This window comes from Oncorhynchus keta, chromosome 21 (genome assembly GCF_023373465.1).
Source record: "Oncorhynchus keta strain PuntledgeMale-10-30-2019 chromosome 21, Oket_V2, whole genome shotgun sequence".
Taxonomy (NCBI): Eukaryota; Metazoa; Chordata; class Actinopteri; order Salmoniformes; family Salmonidae; genus Oncorhynchus; species Oncorhynchus keta.
In genome coordinates this window covers 25,393,838-25,415,424 of record NC_068441.1, presented here as the reverse complement: position 1 = coordinate 25,415,424, position 21,587 = coordinate 25,393,838, and the positions used below count along the sequence as shown (strand labels likewise).

The 21,587-nt window shown below is 39.8% G+C and overlaps 1 protein-coding gene across 1 annotated transcript in view; it reads right to left on the bottom strand.

Annotated features, from left to right (window-relative positions):
- The window catches only part of LOC118400334 (testis-expressed protein 264 homolog), a 119,057-nt gene extending 111,388 nt beyond the window's left edge, over nucleotides 1-7,669 (bottom strand). Inside the window, exon 1 of the mRNA XM_035797049.2 lies at nucleotides 6,748-7,669. Within this exon, the coding sequence (XP_035652942.1) occupies nucleotides 6,748-7,005 (258 nt within the window). The 5' untranslated portion in view covers nucleotides 7,006-7,669. The remainder of the gene's footprint in view (nucleotides 1-6,747) is intronic.
- Between the last annotated feature and the right edge of the window lie 13,918 nt (nucleotides 7,670-21,587).

The following is a 21,587-nucleotide window of genomic DNA, read 5'->3' as shown; positions in this document are numbered from 1 at the left end:
TTTACATACACTTAGGTTGGAGTCATTAAAACTCATTTTTCAACCACTCCACAAATTTCTTGTTAACAAACTATAGTTTTGGCAAGTCGGTTAGGACATCTACTTTGTGCATGACACAAGTAATTTTTCCAACAATTGTTTACAGAGATAATTTCACTTAATATTCACTGTATCACAATTCCAGTGGGTCTGAAATTTACATACACTAAGTTCACCGTGCCTTTAAACTGCTTGGAAAATTCCAGAAAATTATGTCATGGCTTTAGAAGCTTCTTAGGCTAATTGACATTTCAATCAATTGGAGGTGCACCTATTGTCATGTCTTTACTATCATTAAATTGAAGACTTAATTTTATCAAAGATTCTCTGTAATTCGTATTACGCGATTAGACTGATTAATCATGAAACCGTAATTAACTAGGAAGTCGGGGCACCAAGGAAAATATTCAGATTACAAAGATATAATTTCACAATATAACCTTTCAGATCTTTTCATATGTTATCAATAGTCTTCTGATTAATGAATTATTTATTTTACCTCATGTTAGTCTCATTCCAAACGTCGTAAATTGTTGGTTATCTGCACGAACCCAGTCTTCACTATGAGTCATCCATACATCAATTGTCTTAAATCATTTATTTATTACTAAGTAATTCACAGAAATGCATAAATAAATATGGTTATAAGAAATGATAAGGGAATGTGCCCTAGTGGGCTAAACCGGCATCGCGGTGTGGTGGACAACACGCGGAGTGGGGTCAGCTGAGAAGTCACTACAGAGTTGATAATTATATAACAATTGAAATGTTAATCCTTTGCACATGAACGCTCACTCATTCGGGAAAAATTGCAATCAATATATATATTTATGCTCAGTGTGTCGTCTTGAACGCTGGTGAAAAGTTTGTTTCTTTTGTAGAATTGTCCGTCTCTCTCCCTCTCTCTCTTGGTTATGGTTATAGTGGATTGTTCAGAGTGACATTCCTTCATTCGTTATAGAATGGATGTTTTCGGCGGTTGTCGTTCTTCGCGTTCAATGATACCAAATTCCTAGCTGCAGACTAGTAATTAATATCAAAGACTTGTTCTTATTATGTCGGTATCGATAGTCTAAGAGTTTAACCACGTAGTATGGTTAAAAGATTCAGCAATGGTCTACAACCTTCGTCCTCTCCTAATGGAGAAAAACATGGTCTGGTGATAATTTCTCAAAGTTGGGTTTTATTCGGAATGGCAGAAAGGGGGCTGTCCCAGGATGCCTGACCCTAACTGGGCTCAGGGGGCGGTCCTCTGATTCAGTTAAATTCAAAAGGGAATTGGATTTTCCTTCATTAAACAGTTCAAAATCACATTGTACAATTGTGTAAATAGTATCATACTCACTCATTCATCTTATACAACAATTAGATGTAAACCTCATATCTGAGGCTATTATATAAACAGTGTTATGGTAATGGGTCTCCTATGAGCTTCCCCAAAATGTAACAAATGGACCAGTTCGTAGCTGGATTCTTCACCGATCTTTTATACCTTGTCCGGAACATGAAATTTGTTCGGACCTCAAGTTCTGTGAGGTGGAAGAAATTCCTTCGTTCTCTATGCCAATTCACTCCGCCTCAAACTGTGTGGCCATGTGGCAGGGTCTTCTCATCAGGAATTTACGACCTCTCTCTGACCACAGCAGCCTAGTTGAAGGAGGCAGAGGGGGGGGGGGGCAGGGAGAGGGGGATGGGGCTTGCTATACCCAAAGAGGGAAACGTCATGACACTGTGGATCCATTTCAAACTTCAAACTCAGTGCCTCTTTGCTTGACATCATGGGGAAAAGAAATCAGCCAAGACCTCAGAAAACAAATTGTAGACCTCCACAAGTCTGGTTCATCCTTGGGAGTAATTTCCTAACGGCTGATGTTACCACATTCATCGGTACAAACAATAGTAAGCAAGAATAAACACCATGGGACCAAGCAGCTGTCATACCACTCAGGAAGGAGACACATTCTGTCTCCTAGAGATTAATGTAATTTGGTACGAAAAGTGCAAATCAATCCCAGAACAACAGCAAAGGACCTTGTGAAGATGCTGGAGGAAACGGGTGCAAAAGTATCTATATCCACAGTAAAACGAGTCCTATTTCGACACAACCTGAAAATCCACTCAGCAAGGAAGAAGCCACTGCTCCAAAACCACCATAAAAAAAGCCAGACTACGGTTTGCAACTGCACATGGGGACAAAGATCATACTTTTTGGAGAAATGTCCTCTGGTCTGATAAAACAAAAATAGAACTGTTTGGCCATTAATGACCATTGTTATATTTGAAGGAAAAAGGGAGAGGCTTGCAAGCCGAAGAACACCATCCCAACCATGAAGCACAGGGGTGGCAGCATCATGTTGTGGGGGTGCTTTGCTGCAGGAGGGACTGGTGCACTTCACAAAATAGATGTCATCATCAGGAGGGAAAATTTGGTGGATATATTGAAGCAACATCAGTCAGGAAGTTAAAGCTTGGACACAAATGGGTCTTCCAAATGGACAATGACCCCAAGCATACTTCCAAAGTTGTGGACAGCAAAGTCAAGGTATTGGAGTGGCCATCACAAAGCCCCGACCTCAATCCTATTGAAAATGTGTGGGCAGAGCTGAAAAGAACATGTACGAGCAAGGAGGCCCACAAACCTGACTCAGTTACACCAGCTCTGTCAGGATGAATGGGCCAAAATTCACCCATCTTATTGTGGGAAGCTTGAGGAAGGCTACCTGAAATGTTTGACCCAAGTTAAACCATTTAAAGGCAATGCAACCAAATACTAATTGAGTGTATGTAAACTTCTGACCCACTGGGAATGTGATGAAAGAAATAAAATCTGAAATAAATCACTCTCTACTATGATTCTGACATTTCACATCCTTAAAAATAAAGTGGTGATCCTAACTGACCTAGGTCAGGAAATTTTTACTAGGATTAAATGTCAGGAATTGTGAAAAACTGAGTTTAAATGTATTTGGCTATGGTGTATTTAAACTTCCGACTTCGTGGTCCTTCTGTAGCTCAGTTGGTAGAGCATGGCGCTTGTAACGCCAGGGTAGTGGGTTCGATCCCGGGACCACCCATACGTAGAATGTATGCACACATGACTGTAAGTCGCTTTGGATAAAAGCGTCTGCTAAATGGCATATATTATTATATTATATTATTATTATTATATTATATTATATTATTATTATATTATTCAGCTGTACATTCTAAGAGTCTTTCTCCATTCTGATTTTGTAATACTTTTCAATTCAACTTCAACTAAAATTAATTTCAGCACTTTTATTATTTCTTCATTTCCTGCACTCAATTGCAGTGGTGGAAAAAGTACCCAATTGTCATACTTGAGTAAAAGTAAAGATATGTTAATAGAAAATTACTCAATTAAAAGTGAAAGTCACACAGCATAATACTACTTGAGTAAAAGTCTAAAAGTATTTGGTTTAAAATATACTTAAGTATCAAACGTAAATGTAATTGATAAAATGTACTTAAGTATCAAACCATTTCAATTTCCTTATATTAAGCAAACCAGATGGCACCATTTTCTTGTTTCTTTTGTATTTACAGATAACCAGGGGCACACTCCAACACTCAGACATAATTTACAGGTAAAGAATTTGTGTGAGTCCTCCAGATCAGAGGCAGTAGATGACCAGGGATGTTATCTTGACAAATGCGTGAATTTGACCATTTTCCTGTCCTGCTAAGCATTTAAAATGTAACGAGTACTTTTGGGTGTCAGGAAAAATGAATGGAGTAAAAAGTACAGTATTTTCTTTAGGAATGTAGTGTAGTTGTCAAAAATAAAAAAATAGTAAAGTACAGATACCAACAACAACAAAAAAATACTACTACTACTTAAGTAGTACTTGAAAGTATTTTTACTTACAGTACTTTACACCACTGCTCAATTGAGAAATTCCACACTGCTACGTAGGGCTGCACGATATGGGCAAATAATCCAGGACTTATTTTTAACCATATGTTGCAATTGCGATTTGACTTGCGAATTACAGCAAAACTGTTGGAATCATGGAAATAGAATTACTATTATAATTCTATAGTTAGAATATAATAGTGGGCACTTTGAAAACAGTCTTGTTTGAGATGCCAACTAATTAAAAATAAATATTGTGACAGAGTAGGAACTAAAGTGTTGATAAGTGTTCCCTAGGGGATCCTATAGGCTTTGGCTACATTGCATGTTTTCTCATAGCTACTTCATGTAACTAACATATTCTTGCTTTGCATATTCCTCTTTGATTTAGAAGATACTGCTGCATAAACAACATGCTGATTTAGATCTACACCATCACTGGTATTATCAGGCTGTATTAGCTAGCTACGTTTGCTCTTACTCAGTACATTTATTAGCTAGCAATTAGCATCTCACAAGATTTAGGGCAACTTGCTAAGAAAAGACAAACTAGCTGTTTGCTGATGTAAGAAACAAACTAATAGTGTCATTATAGAACGCTAGTGGATTTATATTATGAAGCAAAGTGATAACAGCATTGTTGTCATCAACATTGTTGCATGTGCTGCATTATCCATGCAGACTGAAAGCAAGTGTCGTGGTTGAGAAACATCAAATGTGCTCCTTGAGTGACAGGGGGCGTGGCTAGGTCTGTGTGGAAAGTAGCATGGCGAGAAAGAGATGACTCAAGTAGCGAAGTAAACTATAAAAATTGACATTACACATGGCATATTACATTTAACAAACTAAATATTCAAATACCGGTATAGAAGGTAGAGTAAAAACCCAAACCGGTCCCTGCATCAATACCGAAATATCATAAAATACAGTATACCGCCCAGCCCTAATATGAGGCCTACAGTCAATGTCCAGACTTCAGTTAGTCTACTATTCCAACCAGTAGGCTACAAAACTCTCAAATAATTCTTGCCAAAGAGATATCCCTTTCAAAACACCAAAAAGTGTTTTGAATTAAATTTGGTGATTGTTATTCATTAGGCCTACACAAGTTTTGTAACATGAATTGATGCGTACACTTCTGTCCGCGGGCAACTGTCTCGGCCACTCATCTTTGCCTTGACAAAATGTCAGTGCTATCATTGAACCATGCCGCATTTTGGAACATAATCCACAAGTTTAAGTCTATTCGCTCATTTTTCATCCGACTGACATACAGTAATGATAAATAGTGTAATAGCCTACAGTTTTTTTGGAATATACACCAAGTATACAAAACATTAAGAACACCTTCCTAGTATTGAGTTCCACCCCTCCCTTTTGCCCTCAGAACAACCTCAATTCAATGGGGCATGGACTCTACAAGGTGTCGAAAGCATTCCACAGGGATGCTGGCCCATGTTGACTCCAATGCTTCCCACAGTTGTGTCAAGTTGGCTGGATGTCCTTTGGGTGGGGGACCAGTCTTGATACACACGAGAAACTGTTGAATGTGAAAGACCTAGCAGTGTTGCAGTTCTTGACACACTCAAACCAGTGTGCCTGGCACCTACTACCATACCCTGTTCAAACGCACTTAAATCTTTTCTCTTGCCCATTCACCCTCTGATTGGCACACATACACAATCCATGTCTCAATTGTCTCAAGGCTTCTCAAAATCCATCTCCACCCCTTTATCTCCACTTATTGAAGTGGATTTGACAAGAGACATCAATAAGGGATCATAGCTTTTACCTTGATTCACCTGGTCAGTTCATGCTATTTTCATGACATATTCAGAATGTTTTGTACACTCAGTGTGTTTTAATTATTGTGATAGGCTCATCTTTTACCGGTACGGTGTACCCCAACTATTTATTTTGCCGGTATGCCTTACCATCCTGGCTTACTTTCAATCCTGGTCTTGCAGGAATTTCACATCACAAATGTAATCTTCAACCTGTTTCTCTTGTAGCCTGTCTGCTCCTATTACCTTTGGATCACATGAGCATAGCCAGCCCGTCCCACTCGCCACCCAGTATGTGTTCAGCCCTTATCATCAGTTAGCCTAGATGTGTACTGAGATCCTATCTAACAGGCAGCTGTTGTGTGGCTGCCACAGCTAAACACCCAGGCTCATGTAAGGACTGAATCAAAATACAGTTCCCAGCTGTATATTTATAGTGGTGCATTACAGTACAGGTATAGTAAAACATTAACAAGGATGTAACCATGATACTCCACGAACTGTTGCAGTGTAAAATTACTAAACAGTGGGGCATCGAGAAGGAGGCCTGACACTGGCCTAGGAACAACCCTCAAGACAGTTTGTTCTTACAGCCACTGTGTCAGAAGAAATTCCCTGCAAGCCCTATAAATGAAAATGAACAGAACTGCATAAATACTAGTCAGGGTGTACTTACTAGACTATATTTAGTGTCATTAAGTTCCGTTCTCATCTGACCCATGGGAGGGAGGATTTTCCCCTTTGACATTTATGAGTCAGTTGTATGCTAATACCAAAGTAAACTGGAACCACAATAGGGGGGAAATCATTAGCTGTGCAACGTGGCATTGTACAGCTGACTTTATTAATGCTCCCAAATCAGAATTCACATTCAGCTCTCTGGATTCAAGGCATGTCCCTTTGAAAAGAGTGGCCAGTGAGAAAACGTCTGAAAGTGAGGACAGTTTATTTATTTCAGTTATTCTCTCTCTCTCTCTCACACACACCACACACACACACACACACACACACACACACACACACACACACACACTTCAGGTGCCTTACCTCTGTGGAGTCATCGTAGGACACACGGATGGTATTGAGCTTTGGCCCAATACTGACAGTCTCTGTGAAGGCTGCACCACAGTCTTTATGCGGTCCTTTATGGAATTTGTAGGCAATAGTAACGTTTTTGATATAAGGCGACCCTGTCTTGATATTGACCTCAGTGAACAGCCCAGAGTACACAACAGCTGCAACCACCGTTACAATCAAACACAAGATGAGAAACACTATCAGTGCTAAAATAATAGAGTCAGACATTTTATACACTAACACTGGTGCCACTGATGCAACTCAACCTCTTCCAAGTGAAACGTTCTATTTTGATTATGTCAAGCTCTATATGAAGTGTCAAGAAGAGCCTCCTCGGAATGTACAAATTTGCGGACAGTCTACAAACTACAAAGCGCACACGTCATGAATAAGATATCCCCGACATTTGAAAAGAAGATGCATATGAATTGCTTGTGATGTAAAAACGAGAATAATCCGTACAACTTTTGTTTACATTCATACGATTTTCCGTGATAACTGAAGGTAGGACGAAAGATTTTTATAACTAACCCAAGATAGACCAGAGCCTGTCGTTTCCAATGGAGCAAATTAATCATAGTCTGCAGCACAGGCACGGAGGTGGGCAGAGCCAAGCACAAGCTAGTGAGATCCTATTGGCGCGTTTTAGAATGTATTTGCATATTTTCGTTAGGGAACGCCTACTCTAAACTGCGCATGTGCAATAACAATAAGCCCGCTCTTGCACTCCTTTTAAACATCGCAATTTTTAGAAACCTTGGCAAAGGGTACATTAAACGAAACGCATACCACTCTGTTACCAATTTTAGTTTTGGAAACAGAAAACTATATGCAGATCAAATGTTTCATCGATGAGAACATTTGCAGAATCTTCGCCAAAATCCATCTCGCTCTATCTTCTCCCACTGCCGGCCGCTTGGGCTTCCTCCTCATCATATTTGGTAGTGAGTTGAAACGCCAACAGGATGCTTCACATGTATACATCCTGTGAGATATCTGGCTCATTGCTCATCTGTGGTAGGACGGTGGCGTTATATAGCCTAACACCGTTTATTTCCCTAAACACAGGAACATGCTTCCCGGATAAACCATCTTGCCTCGTATGAAGGGGTGTCCCTTTTCGACGAAGCTAAAATCATAAAAAATAACATAACATTTGTGCATTATTGTGTGAATTATTATTACATTATCAATCGGCTGGTTGGCTAGTCCAGGTGCCATTTATTTTAAAGTAGCTAAAATATATTACCACGAGACTATATCCTCATCCTGTTACACCCTATTGTTGTGTAAACTTCGTAGGTTCACTGACCAAAGAGATGCGTACATGGGGCGTGTTTTTTATTTTATTTTTTAAATTATTATTAACAACAAATCAATACATAAAGCACATGAGGGAACACAAGCATACATAGATTACAAACAATAGAAAATCGAGCTAGGGGGTACAATATCACATTACAATTACACAAGGACCTTAAGGGACATTCATATACTTACAATTCTAACAGCTTTTTTTGTTAGTAGAGCATTTAACCTTAAAATACAGTTCAATTTCTTTTTGTAGGGTACGAAAATGTGGTTTTCTGTTCGTAAATTTACATTTGTGTATATGAAATTTGGCCAAAAGAATAATGAAATGAATTACGTAAAATGTTTCAGCTTATTTCTATTGTATGTAAAGAATCCAAACAGTACATCTATCCACAATAGTGTAAAATCTTCATAAATGTGTTCAATTAGCATACAATGCTAAAAAAGATGCAAAACTGTTTCTGGGTGGTCATTACAAAAGGAGCAATTTGAGGTGATGTTTTCCTTAAACTTCTTCATGTAGTGTTTGGCATGATAATATTTATGAATACTTTTAAAGGAAACTTCCTTAATTTTGTAAACAAGTAGGTATGTGTGTGGCAACATCCAAACTTTTTTCCAACAGATATCAATAAATCATTCCAATAAGGCATGACATAAGGTATAGATACAACATCCTGCTGAAACAAGAATCGTATCGCTCTGTTGTTGAATGGACCAAAAGAGAAACAAATCTTTCCTACTGATGAGTCAACAGGGTAAATAGAAGGTAGGCTCTGAGGGTCAGGTCTTGACACGTTCCTGAATAACATAGCAACACCTGAGGGAATGGCATCTAAAACAAGCAAAATATTTAGGTGTTATTTAGGTGTTACAGGGACCTTGTAAAGTGATAAGAATTCTTTATAACTGAGTAAAATACCCTCTGCATTTACCAGTTGGCTCACCAATAGGATATTATTTCGGAACCAATATTCTAAAAACAGAGAGGTATTTTTATACAACATATCCCGATTATTACATATATAATATCTGTGTGGAGAAAAATTGTGTTTATAAATTAAGGACCATGACAAGAAAACCTGCCGATGAAAGGCAGAAAGTTTCACTGGAACTTTGTCAATGTTATAATTGCAAAACAACATGAAGTTAAGGCCACCAAAAGTAGAGAAGACATTATGAGGACTACAATTCCAGATAGAAGTGGGTCTTCTTCAGAATTGTTTTATCCAATTGATCTTAAAAGTATTATTTAAAGTAGTAAAGTCCAGAAAATTCGGTCCACCATTCTCATAAGTGTTCATTACAACAGTTTTCCTAATGTAATGGGTACGGTTTCTCCATAGAAAGTTGAAAAGCATCTGGTCTATCTACTTGTTTATTTTACCGTCACGATATAAAGATAGAGCGCCATATGTTAGTCTAGAGATACCTTCAGCCTGTGTTATTAGGACTCTACCTTTTAAAGATAAGTCCCTCTGTAGCCATTGATTTAGATTCTTCTGTTTTTTTTTTAATAAGAGGGTTAAAATTGAGTAAGCCTCTAGACTTCTGATCCTTTGTAATGGTTATGCCTAAATATGTTAGTTCTTCTTTTACTGGAATACCATAATATGAAGGTGTCACACAATCTTTGACAGCTATGAGTTCACATTTATTCATGTTAAGATATAGACCAGACGCTTTGGAAAACGATTGTATCACATTGATCGATATGGGAATTTGGTTAGCGTCTTTCAGAAAAAGTCTAGTATCGTCAGCCAGCTGGCGTATAATAATTTCCTTACCAGCTATGGAAATACCTTGTACAGGACTATTATTTAAATAATTTGCAAGAAGTTGTGTGATTAATAAAAACAGGTACGGAGAGATAGGACAACCTTGCCTAATTCCTCTCTTTAACTCAAATCTAGGTGAGGTGCCATATTTCAATTTGATAGAGCTGTTACCATTTGCATAGAGAGTCTCAATAGCCTTACAGAAAAAATCCCCAAAGCCAAGTCTCTCAATGGAGTGGAAGATAAACTGATGCTCTACTGTGTCAAATGCTTTATAAAAATCAAAAACTAATATGAAGCTATCCTCCCTCAGTTATTAGGTCTGAGTAGTCAAGTACGTCTAATACTAGTCTGACGTTGTTAGAAATATGTCTGTTCCTCATGAAGCCAGACTGTGTTTCATCAATGATTGCATCCAGGACTTCTTTAATTATTTTTTTCTAGTATTAAGGCTAATATCTTATAGTCATTATTAAGAAGACAAATTGGACGCCAGTTATCGATGAGCAGCACTTCTTTTTTAGGCTTAGGTATCAGTGTTATTAACCCCTGACTCATTGTAGGAGGGAGAACATTTTTTTTAATACTCTCTAAAAAGACTTCAAATAGGAAAGGGAGCTACTTGTTCAGAAAATAATTTGAAAAATTCTGATGAAATTCCATCAACACCTGGTGATTTATTGTTCTTTAGATGTTTGATACTCTATAATCTCTTCAACTTTGATGGGTTCATCACACTGTTTAGATTCTATATCACTGAGTGAACATTATTCAGTGAGTTAAAAAACATATCTGTGGATTCCTGACAGTACGTTGAGCTATACAATTTTCTGTAAAAAATGCTACAGTATTTAGCAATTCATTTTTGGTCATCTGTAATAACACCATCAATGTTTAACTTATGGATAGTGTTATTTTTAGAGTGACATTTCTCAAGTTTAAAGAAATGAATTCTGTTCTCCCTCCTCAATCCATTTTTTCCTAGATCTAATAAAGGCTCCTTCTGCTTTTAATCTATATATATTATCCAGTTTATTTTGTAACTCAATTAGTTCCATCTTCTCCTCCCCCAAGAGGTCGGCTGGGGACCTCTGAGAAAGGGAAGTTATCTTAATGATCACCTTTTCCTCCTCAGCTCTGATGGGTCTTAGACAGATTACTACCATATTTTCTAAGATATTTGGACACCTCAAATTTAAAGAGCTCCCAGTTCTTGCAATAAGATTTTTCTTCACAAGTCCTTTCCCAAAAGTGTGAGAGCAGATCTTTAACCTCAAATTTCACTATATCATTATTTAATAATGAGCGTGTTTAATAATAATAATTTAATAATGGGGCGTGTTGAGCTGATCACTTTTATCATTGTTGGTCACCGCCTTTCACAGTGTTGCATTATGGGGATAAAAATTGGCAGACTTGCAATTACATGTCGACTGCATGAACTTTACAAAAATTATTTTGATCAAAGGTCAAGAAGTTTTCACGACAGTCAACTGCAATTTAAGTGTTTTATGGGGATTAGAGACATTTATTTCGACATGAAGAACAACTTTCATAAACAATGGCAACACTGCCATGTTGTACTTAGCCTTGTTGGAAAACCACATCAGTAGCCAGGTTTCCATCCAATTGGCGACAGATTTTCATGCAAATATTCTAGAATCCGCATAAAGAAAACATGTAAATTTTCTCACAAATGGTGTTTCAACTTCATGGACTTGTTGCAGATAAAAATCTGTGCATGATGACAGTGCACACGAAATTGACTTTTCACTGAAGTTTTCAAAATCGAAAGTTAAATGTTTCCATCGCATTTTCAACCCTACCGATAGTTTAGTCACAAAACTGATGAGTTAAATAACAAATGTGCCTACTATGGTTTTGGCACATGCGTTGTAGCCAACAGCTCGCAGATACAGTGCGGGTAGGCTATTTTACATGATGAGATTATTATGGATAAGAGCCAGAATATTTACGCATCGATCATCATCAATCATCATCGATCAACCAGAATAAGACCCTCGGTATTTATTGTAATGGAGCATCAAGATCACTGTGCACATTCACCACCCTGTGAAGTTCATCATACATAATTTCACCTGTAGCCTTATAAACTACTTGGTTTCCTGAGTCGTAGTGGGAGGACAACACACACCATATCGTGTGACTAGGTTTACTTCAATATGATGGTGATTATATTCATATTTGCGCATAAAGGAGTTTCCACCGACCTTTCTCGCAATATTAATTTTAGACACAAAAATATCCCACCATATCGAGCAAACAAATTTTCTTTTGGCATTTATCAAATTCTACCGAAATGTCTTTTTTGCATCACAGCTGTCCTGATTTTTTTTATATACGGTATGACTTTACTCGCAAAACTGTGGATGGAAATGTGGTTAGTGTCCTACTTTCAGCTGTTACAGATGCACCTCCCTCAACTTCATGCACCTCCCCAACTTCACTCCTCAACCTTCGTCTACAGTTGGTTGTTTTCGCCTTACCACTAAAATGAGCCCATTGCATTATCTACTACAGTTTCAGGCAATCAATCAAGCTTGTGAGACTGGAAACAATACGAACTTGTATATATTTGAATGATACAGTACGTCACATTATATATGATAACTATTTGGTTTTAATAGCATCACCTCTTGAAGACCGTAGTCAGAACTATACATTTTTGATTATTCCATGCAAAACAATTGCGCACATTTAGCTCTATCATCAGAGTTGTAGCCAGGCCTGCTGCAACCTGGTCTCAGAGCATTTTGTATTATTCTGTACGTAAATCGAGGTACTCCATACAGCATATGATATGTTTCATAATGTATGTGTTCATTTGTGGATGTCCTTCACCCATTTCGTATTATATGTTACAATTTACAATTCATATTATATGTTACAAATTTGCAAAATGTATGATATGTTACGAATTCTAGCTAGGTGGATAGCGTTAGCTAGCTGGCTAATGTTAGCTAGGCTAGGACTTAGGCACTAGGGTTAAGGTTAGTGTTAAGTTTAGGAGTTTGGTTAAAGGGTTATGGTCAAGAGATGGAGATGGGTTAGCTAAAAGGGTTAAGTTGTTTAGGGTTAGGGAAAGGGTTAGATAACATGCTAAGTCATTTCAATGTAGCTAAAAAAGTATTAAGTAGTTGAAAGGTTGCTAATTAGCTAAAAAGCTAAAGATGTATGTGATGAGATTCAAACTCGCAACCTTTGGGTTGCTAGACATTGTGTTATGTCCCTACCCACCCACCCCACTTTTGTAACCATCTGTCTTATGTAGTAACATATCATACTAATTGGAGTATTCCGGATTTACGTTTACTATATTTGCATCTAGTCTATGTTACCAGGCTGGTATACCATACCAGTCATAAAAAAATATTAGTAGAGCGCTGATTGGCCAGCTCATCCTAAGGGAGATGACATATTCTATGAGGAAATAACATGCATTTTTAAAAACGGTCTGTTTGAGAAAAAGTTTGAGGTGGGGTTTTTTAAGTGTTTCTTCTCCAATTTATGCTTTGGCCACAAATACGAGTATAGGACGAGTCAACAACATTATTTGGATATGAGTTAACAGAATGTTAACTTTTAAAAGTGAGATTTTAACTGGGCAGTTACTTTAAAACATGCTAAACTTGATTAACATATTTATAGAGAAAATCTGTAAAATATTTAAAGAGATTCTTATACATGAATAATCATATTTTACAGTTGAAGTATTTCATTGCAACATACTGTATCTTCAAAGTAAATCTAACTTTTCTGCACTCAACAGCTTTCCAAAACGTCACAATTTCATAAGACCCTTTCTCAGCCATTAGTGTTTGAAAAAATGCAGCACTCTAATGCTGTTTGCAGCGTTTTGAACATCCACTAACATAGTGACCCCTCCTTCCACAGTAATCCCCTAATTGTCCATTTTCTCAATGGCAGCAACGCACTAGGAATCCTCTCTTGGTTCTCCCTGACCTATTCCTATCTGAGGGTGCAAAGGGATATGGGTTAAGCAAGGTTAGAGTTTGTTGACACAAAGGTCAAGAGTTCACAGAGTTGACAGTATTCCTACACATTGTCCTAATTATCTGAGTCATCTGCAATTTCATCGTTATCCCCCTCTTCCTTCCTGTTGCCATTCTTCCTCTCCTCAGAGTCACTCTCCTGGGCCTGAAAGAAACAGTAAAACATTTGTTTGAGCTCTCTAATTTTGCCACAGCAGGGCATTAGACAGGAAAACATCTCACTTTGCAAGCAGATGAAGCTGGGGAAGTAGCTATGTGTTATAAACAAACTGAGCAGTGTTTAAGAAGGATGCTGTATTGTACAGCAAATCACCCCCTTACTTTAAAATAGAAGTCTACTGTCTAACAACATGGCTCAGTGCGCCTGAACATGCCTCACTGTTGTTTTCTGGATCTAGCCATTAATGATTAGAGAGGAACAAAAACAGTACAACGTATCTTATCAGCCCAGTGTTCCACACACAGCTTCCCATTTCCCTTACAGCTGTCTGTAAACCTCAATACCCTGTGCTCTGAACTCTTTCTCCCCTCTCTCTCCAGATGAAATCTTGCGTCTTGTGACGGCCGGCCGCCCAACAACCTGCCCGCTTGACCCTATCCCCTCCTCTCTTCTCCAGACCATTTCCGGAGACCTTCTCCCTTACCTCACCTCGCTCATCAACTCATCCCTGACCGCTGGCTACGTCCCTTCCGTCTTCAAGAGAGCGAGAGTTGCACCCCTTCTGAAAAAACCTACACTCGATCCCTCCGATGTCAACAACTACAGACCAGTATCTCTTCTTTCTTTTCTCTCCAAAACTCTTGAACGTGCCGTCCTTGGCCAGCTCACCCGCTATCTCTCTCAGAATGACCTTCTTGATCCAAATCAGTCAGGTTTCAAGACTAGTCATTCAACTGAGACTGCTCTTCTCTGTATCATGGAGGCGCTCCGCACTGCTAAAGCTAACTCTCTCTCCTCTGCTCTCATCCTTCTAGACCTATTGGCTGCCTTCGATACTGTGAACCATCAGATCCTCCTCTCCACCCTCTCCGAGTTGGGCATCTCCGGTGCGGCCCACGCTTGGATTGCGTCCTACCAGACAGGTCGCTCCTACCAGGTGGCGTGGCGAGAATCTGTCTCCTCACCACGCGCTCTCACCACTGGTGTCCCCAGGGCTCTGTTCTAGGCCCTCTCCTATTCTCGCTATACACCAAGTCACTTGGCTCTGTCATAACCTCACATGGTCTCTCCTATCATTGCTATGCAGACGACACACAATTAATCTTCTCCTTTCCCCCTTCTGATGACCAGGTGGCGAATCGCATCTCTGCATGTCTGGCAGACATATCAGTGTGGATGACGGATCACCACCTCAAGCTGAACCTCGGCAAGACGGAGCTGCTCTTCCTCCCGGGGAAGGACTGCCCGTTCCATGATCTCGCCATCACGGTTGACAACTCCATTGTGTCCTCCTCCCAGAGCGCTAAGAACCATGGCGTGATCCTGGACAACATCCTGTCGTTCTCAACTAACATCAAGGCGGTGGCCCGTTCCTGTAGGTTCATGCTCTACAACATCCGCAGAGTACGACCCTGCCTCACACAGGAAGCGGCGCAGGTCCTAATCCAGGCACTTGTCATCTCCCGCCTGGATTACTGCAACTCGCTGTTGGCTGGGCTCCCTGCCTTTGCCATTAAACCCCTACAACTCATCCAGAACGCCGCAGCCCGTCTGGTGTTCAACCTTCCCAAGTTCTCTCACGTCACCCTGCTCCTCCGCTCTCTCCACTGGCTTCCAGTTGAAGCTCGCATCCGCTACAAGACCATGGTGCTTGCCTACGGAGCTGTGAGGGGAACGGCACCTCAGTACCTCCAGGCTCTGATCAGGCCCTACACCCAAACAAGGGCACTGCGTTCATCCACCTCTGGCCTGCTCGCCTCCCGACCACTGAGGAAGTACAGTTCCCGCTCAGCCCAGTCAAAACTGTTCGCTGCTCTGGCCCCCCAATGGTGGAACAAACTCCCTCACGATGCCAGGACAGCGGAGTCAATCACCACCTTCCTGAGACACCTGAAACCCCACCTCTTTAAGGAATACCTAGGATAGGATTGAGTAATCCCCCCTTAAAAGATTTAGATGCACTATTGTAAAGTGGCTGTTCCACTGGATGTCATAAGGTGAATGCACCAATTTGTAAGTAGCTCTGGATAAGAGTGTCTGCTAAATGACTTAAATGTAAATGTATATTCACTACATAAGGATCCTCCACAAATCGAAATGTTCTTGAGATTCCCGGAGCGCCAAGAGGCTTCTAAACAGCTTCTACCCTCAGCCCCCCACGCTGCTGCTAATCCTCTCTGTTATTATCTATGCATAGCCATAATAACTCTACCTATATGTACATAATTACCTTGACACCGGTGCCCCCGCACATTGACACATTGACTCTGTACCGGTACCCCCTGTATATAGCCCCACTATTGTTATTTACTGCTGCTCTTTAATTATTTGTTATTATTTTCCCATATTTTTTTATTTTTAGGTATTTTCTAAAAACAGCATTGTTGATTAAGGGCTTGTAAGTAAGCATTTCACTGTAAGGTCTACACCTGTTATATTCGGCGCATGTGACAAATACAATTTGATTTGATTACAATAGACAGAAAGCTTGCAGAAAATGAAAGATTATAAAACGACACATAAAAGCTTTTGTCTGTTTTCCTTATGGGAATTTAGAATAGTGTTTCAGTCAAATATGTAACAAAGAGAGAATTATTTTAGAAATGACATTTAACTCAGTAGCTTCATAAGTTCTTTATGGCCAGTACCTCATCTTCTGACTGCTCCTGAGGCGGGGGGGATAGTGGTAGTTATGTACCAGGACCTACCTGTTGAGAGTGGGCCTAGTTCTAGAGCTGGTGTCTTTGGCTACTACGTTGAGGATCTCAGGGATGCCCTCTCCAGCTATCTCCTCCACTGCCTTCAGAACATCATCAGTGTGCTCCATGGAAATATTACAGAGAGGAAGAGAAGGGAGCACAAACACCATGAACACTCTGAATAGTATTATTCACGTTATAGCCAGTGGGAGCATGGCAACCACAATAGCAGGAGGAGAGCTACAATAAATGGAGGTTACAAGAGGGTTGGGTCTATCCAATAAAGTAAATTCCCATTTCCAGTGTCTGTGGTATACTGACACCTAATGGCCACCTTAATTCATTAACTGCTCTACATCATCCATGAATCCATGTGGGACACACACGAGGAGAGTTTGGAGAGTCTCGTTGTCTTTGGGTCCTCTTTGCTTCTCTCGGTCTCCGCTCGTAGTCACCAACTCCTGGCACAGGAACTGCCAGGCTAGGGTTGCTAGAGGCAGAGACTGTTATATACTGAACAGATCCTCATTGAAAATAAATGTAACTTTTCAGAATATCATTACATCTTCGGAATTGACTGGATTGAAATGGAATTGATCCTGATACAGTCCATTTTACTGTTGCATCAATCCTATAGACATTGATTTAGTGCGTGTCTTACCAGTCTGCTCACTGTTTGTAGCCTGGTGCCCTCCTCTCTCAGCCACAGTGGTGAGCAGCTGAGAGAGACACAGAGCTATGCTGAGGCTGGGCACTGTACTGCGGAAGTTCAGGATGTACTTAAAGCTGTGTCTGAAGACCAGAGAGATAGGGGAGAACCGCTTTACCATACTTGTCACACACACAACACTGGCTGTGATCTGACAGGGAATGTTTCACCTCTCAATGGATGAGCTGGTCCAAGGTCAGTTCAGGCCCTCCCTCTTTCAGGCGGTCAGCCAGCAGTCCCAGAGCTCTCTTCAGCAGGCTATGGTGCTCTGGTTGGGAAAAACCAGACCTAACACACAATAGCTGCAGGCTTTTGTTGCAGATCACTAACACACCTGATTCCCATTTGTTGAATCAGGTGTGTTAGAGCTGGGCTGAAACAAAACAAGCCAACACCAACCTCTCCAGGACCACAGTTGCCAAACCCTGAGTAATTGTCATTTGATATTGTCCTGAAAGGCAGGAGTGTGCAGGTGGTGTTGTGTTGAAGTGTGACTGACCAGCTGAAGGTGGTGTGTAGGACCTGTAGGAGGAGCTGGTAGGCTGGGGACAGCAGCTGGTGCTCCTTCACATCAGGACCTGGGGTGTCCACCACCCCCTGGTTTTTAGACAGCAGGAAAGACAGTCACAAAGGGGGACGACAACAATGAGCTAAATGTGTGCCGAGACACAGAAAAACATGAAGCTGTGTTTGTGTCTTGTGTACCTGGAAGTGATTGTGGCAGATTGTGGCACCACAATAAGTGTTGAATCTCAGCTCAGGAAAAAGTTTTAAAAATATATATTTTCTTTCCCTTCTTTGGAATAGCAGTGGAGCTAGACACGGGAGCTCCCACTGTACTCTCCCCATCAAAGTTGGCTAGAGGAGGAGCATAGCCAGGGATTTCTGAAACACAAAAGCTAGAATGGTCAAATTAACAGTCCATGGAATTCTCACATTTTCAAAGCATGTAATATTTAAACATTTTGATCAGAAAAATGTTAATCAAATTACATTTTAATTTCTTGTCCGTTGTTATAGTATTGTTTCAGTGCAGTATTGTACCTGCCAAAGTCCTGTCCAATAGAGTCTGGAGGTAGGTGATGTTCTGAAGACGAGTCACCACCGTCATTTTCGTCTCAGGGTCTTTCTGACTGCAGAATGCATTCACAATCTCTGTATACACACACATATACACACACACACACACAAGCAGGTGAGTTGAGTAAACACAGACAAACACAAACACATTGGTAAAACAGATGTGATCAGACTTAGCTAATTTGATTAGTGAGTCAAGTGTTGATAGATACAGTTGAAGTCTGAAGTTTACATACACTTAGGTTGGAGTCATTAAAACTCGTTTTTCAACCACTCCACAAATGTCTTGTTAACAAACTATAGTCTTGGCAAGTCGGTTAGGACATCTACTTTGTGCATGACACAAGTCATTTTTCCAACAATTGTTTACAGACATATAATTTCACTTATAATTCACTGTATCACAATTCCAGTGGGTCAGAAGTTTACATACACTAAGTTGACTGTACCTATAAACAGCTTGGAAAATTCCAGAAAATGATGTCATGGCTTTAGAAGCTTCTGATAGGCTAATTGACATCATTTGAGTCAATTGGAGGTGTACCTGTGGATGTATTTCAAGGCCGACCTTGAGGGACTGATGTACTTCACAAAATAGATGGCTTCATGAGGATGGAGAATTATGTGGATATATTGAAGCAACATCTCAAAACATCAGTTAAAGCTTGGTCGTAAATGATTCTTCCAAATGAACAATGACCACAAGCATACTTCTGAAGATGTTGCAAAATGGCTTAAGGACAATAAAGCCCTGACCTCAATCCCATATAACTGAAAACGTGTGTGCGAGCAAGGAGGCCTACAAACCTGACTCAGTTACACCAGCTCTGTCAGGAGGAATGGGCCAAAATTCACCCAACTTATTGTGGGAAGCTTGTGGAAGGCTACCCGTAAACGTTTCACCCAAGTTCAACAATTTGAAGGCAACGTTACCAAATACTAATTGAGTGTATGTAAAGTTCTGACCCACTGGGAATGTGATGAAATAAATAAAAGCTTAAATAAATCATTCTCTCTACTACTATTCTGTCATTTCATATTCTTAAAATAAAGTGGTGATCCTAACTGACCTAAGAAATTGTCATTTACTAGGATTAAATGTCAGGAATTGTGAAAAACTGAGTTTAAATGTATTTGGGTAAGGTGTATTTAAACTTCCGACTTCAACTGTAGATACAGGTGACATAAACATGAAAACACAGATACGGGTGGGAGAGGTGTGTAACATGAACATGGGAAACATGAAGAGTGACTTATAGGTGTGACATGTAAGATAAGACAGATCCACAAATATGCCCTATGAATGGAGTCCACACCTTGCTGTAGACCATAAAACCCTTGTCTAAGACATCCCATTACCCCATTGTCTAAGAAAGAGCTGTAATGACCTCTCTAAACCAGTTGATGGTGTGGAAGAGCAGGCCAGAGAGGAACTGTACCTGGCTTGGACAGGCTCTCTGACTTCTCCACCACATCCATGTCAGTCAGGATCAGCACGCACGCACGCACGCACGCACGCACGCACGCACGCACGCGCACACGCACACGCACACGCACACGCACACGCACACGCACACACACACACACACACACACACACTCCATTAGAAAGGCAAGAACCATAGCATGTCTACTCCATTTCCAGCACAGCAGGCTGAGTCGAAACATGCAGGTGTCTGCATGTTGTCATTTTCAAAAAGTACTTGTACTTATACGTATATCTGGGCCGATAAAACAAAGATGATCGACACTGACAGTACCAACCATTATCAAGGACATTTACAGTGCCTTCAGAAAAGTATTCACACCCCTTGTTACAGCCTGAATTTAAAATGGATCACATTGAGATTTTTTTTGTCACTGACCTACACACAACACCTCTTCATGTTAAAGTGGAATTATGTTTTCAAATTTTTGACAAATAAAAATGCTGAAATATCTTGAGTCAATAAGGATTCACCCCCTTTCACCCCCTTTGTTATGGCAAGCTAAAATAAGTTCAGGGGTAAAAATGTGCTTAACAACTCACATACGTTCCATGGACTCATTCTGTGTGCAATAATAGTGTTTAACATGACTTTTGAATGATTACCTCATCTCTGTACCCCACATATTCAAAGACCAGGGAGGTTTTCCAATGCCTAACAATGAAGGGCGCCTATTGGTAGATGGGTAAAAACAAAAAAAGCAGACATTGAATATCCCTTTGAGCATAGTGAAGTTATGAATTACACGTTGGGTGGTGTATCAATAACCCAGTCGCTACAAAGATACAGGTGTCCTTCCTAACTCAGTTGCCAGAGAGGAAGGAAACTGCTCAGGGATTTCATCATGAGGCTAATGTTGACTTTAAAACAGTTCCAGTTTAATGGCTGTGATAGGAGAAAACTGAGGATGGATCAACAACATTGTAGTTACTCCACAATACTAACCTGATTGACAGAATGAAAATAACAAAGCTTGTACAGAATACAAATATTCCCAAACATGCATCCTGTTTGCAACTAGGCACTAAAGTAATACTGCAAAAAATGTCGCAAAGCAATTAAGTTTTGTCCTGAATAAAAACTGTTATGTTTTGGTCAAATCCAATATAACACATCACTACTGAGTACCACACTTCATATTTTCAAGCATGGTGGTGGCAGCATCATGTTACAGTGCCTTGCAAAAGTATTCACCCCTTTGTGTTTTTCCTATTTTGTTGCATTACAACCTGTAATTTAAATAGATGTTTATTTGGATTTCATCTAATGGACATACACAAAATAGTCCAAATTAGTGAAGTGAAATGAAAAAAATAACTTGTTTCAAAAAAATCTAAAAAATAAAAACGTTTAAAATGTTGAGTGTATATGTATTCACTCCCTTTACTATGAAGTCCCTAAATAATATCTGATGCAACCAATTACCTTCAGAAGGCACATAATTAATCAAATAAAGTTCACCTGTGTGCAATCTAAGTGTCACATGATCTATCACATGATCTCAGTATACAGTTGAAGTCGGAAGTTTACGTATACCTTAGCCAAATACA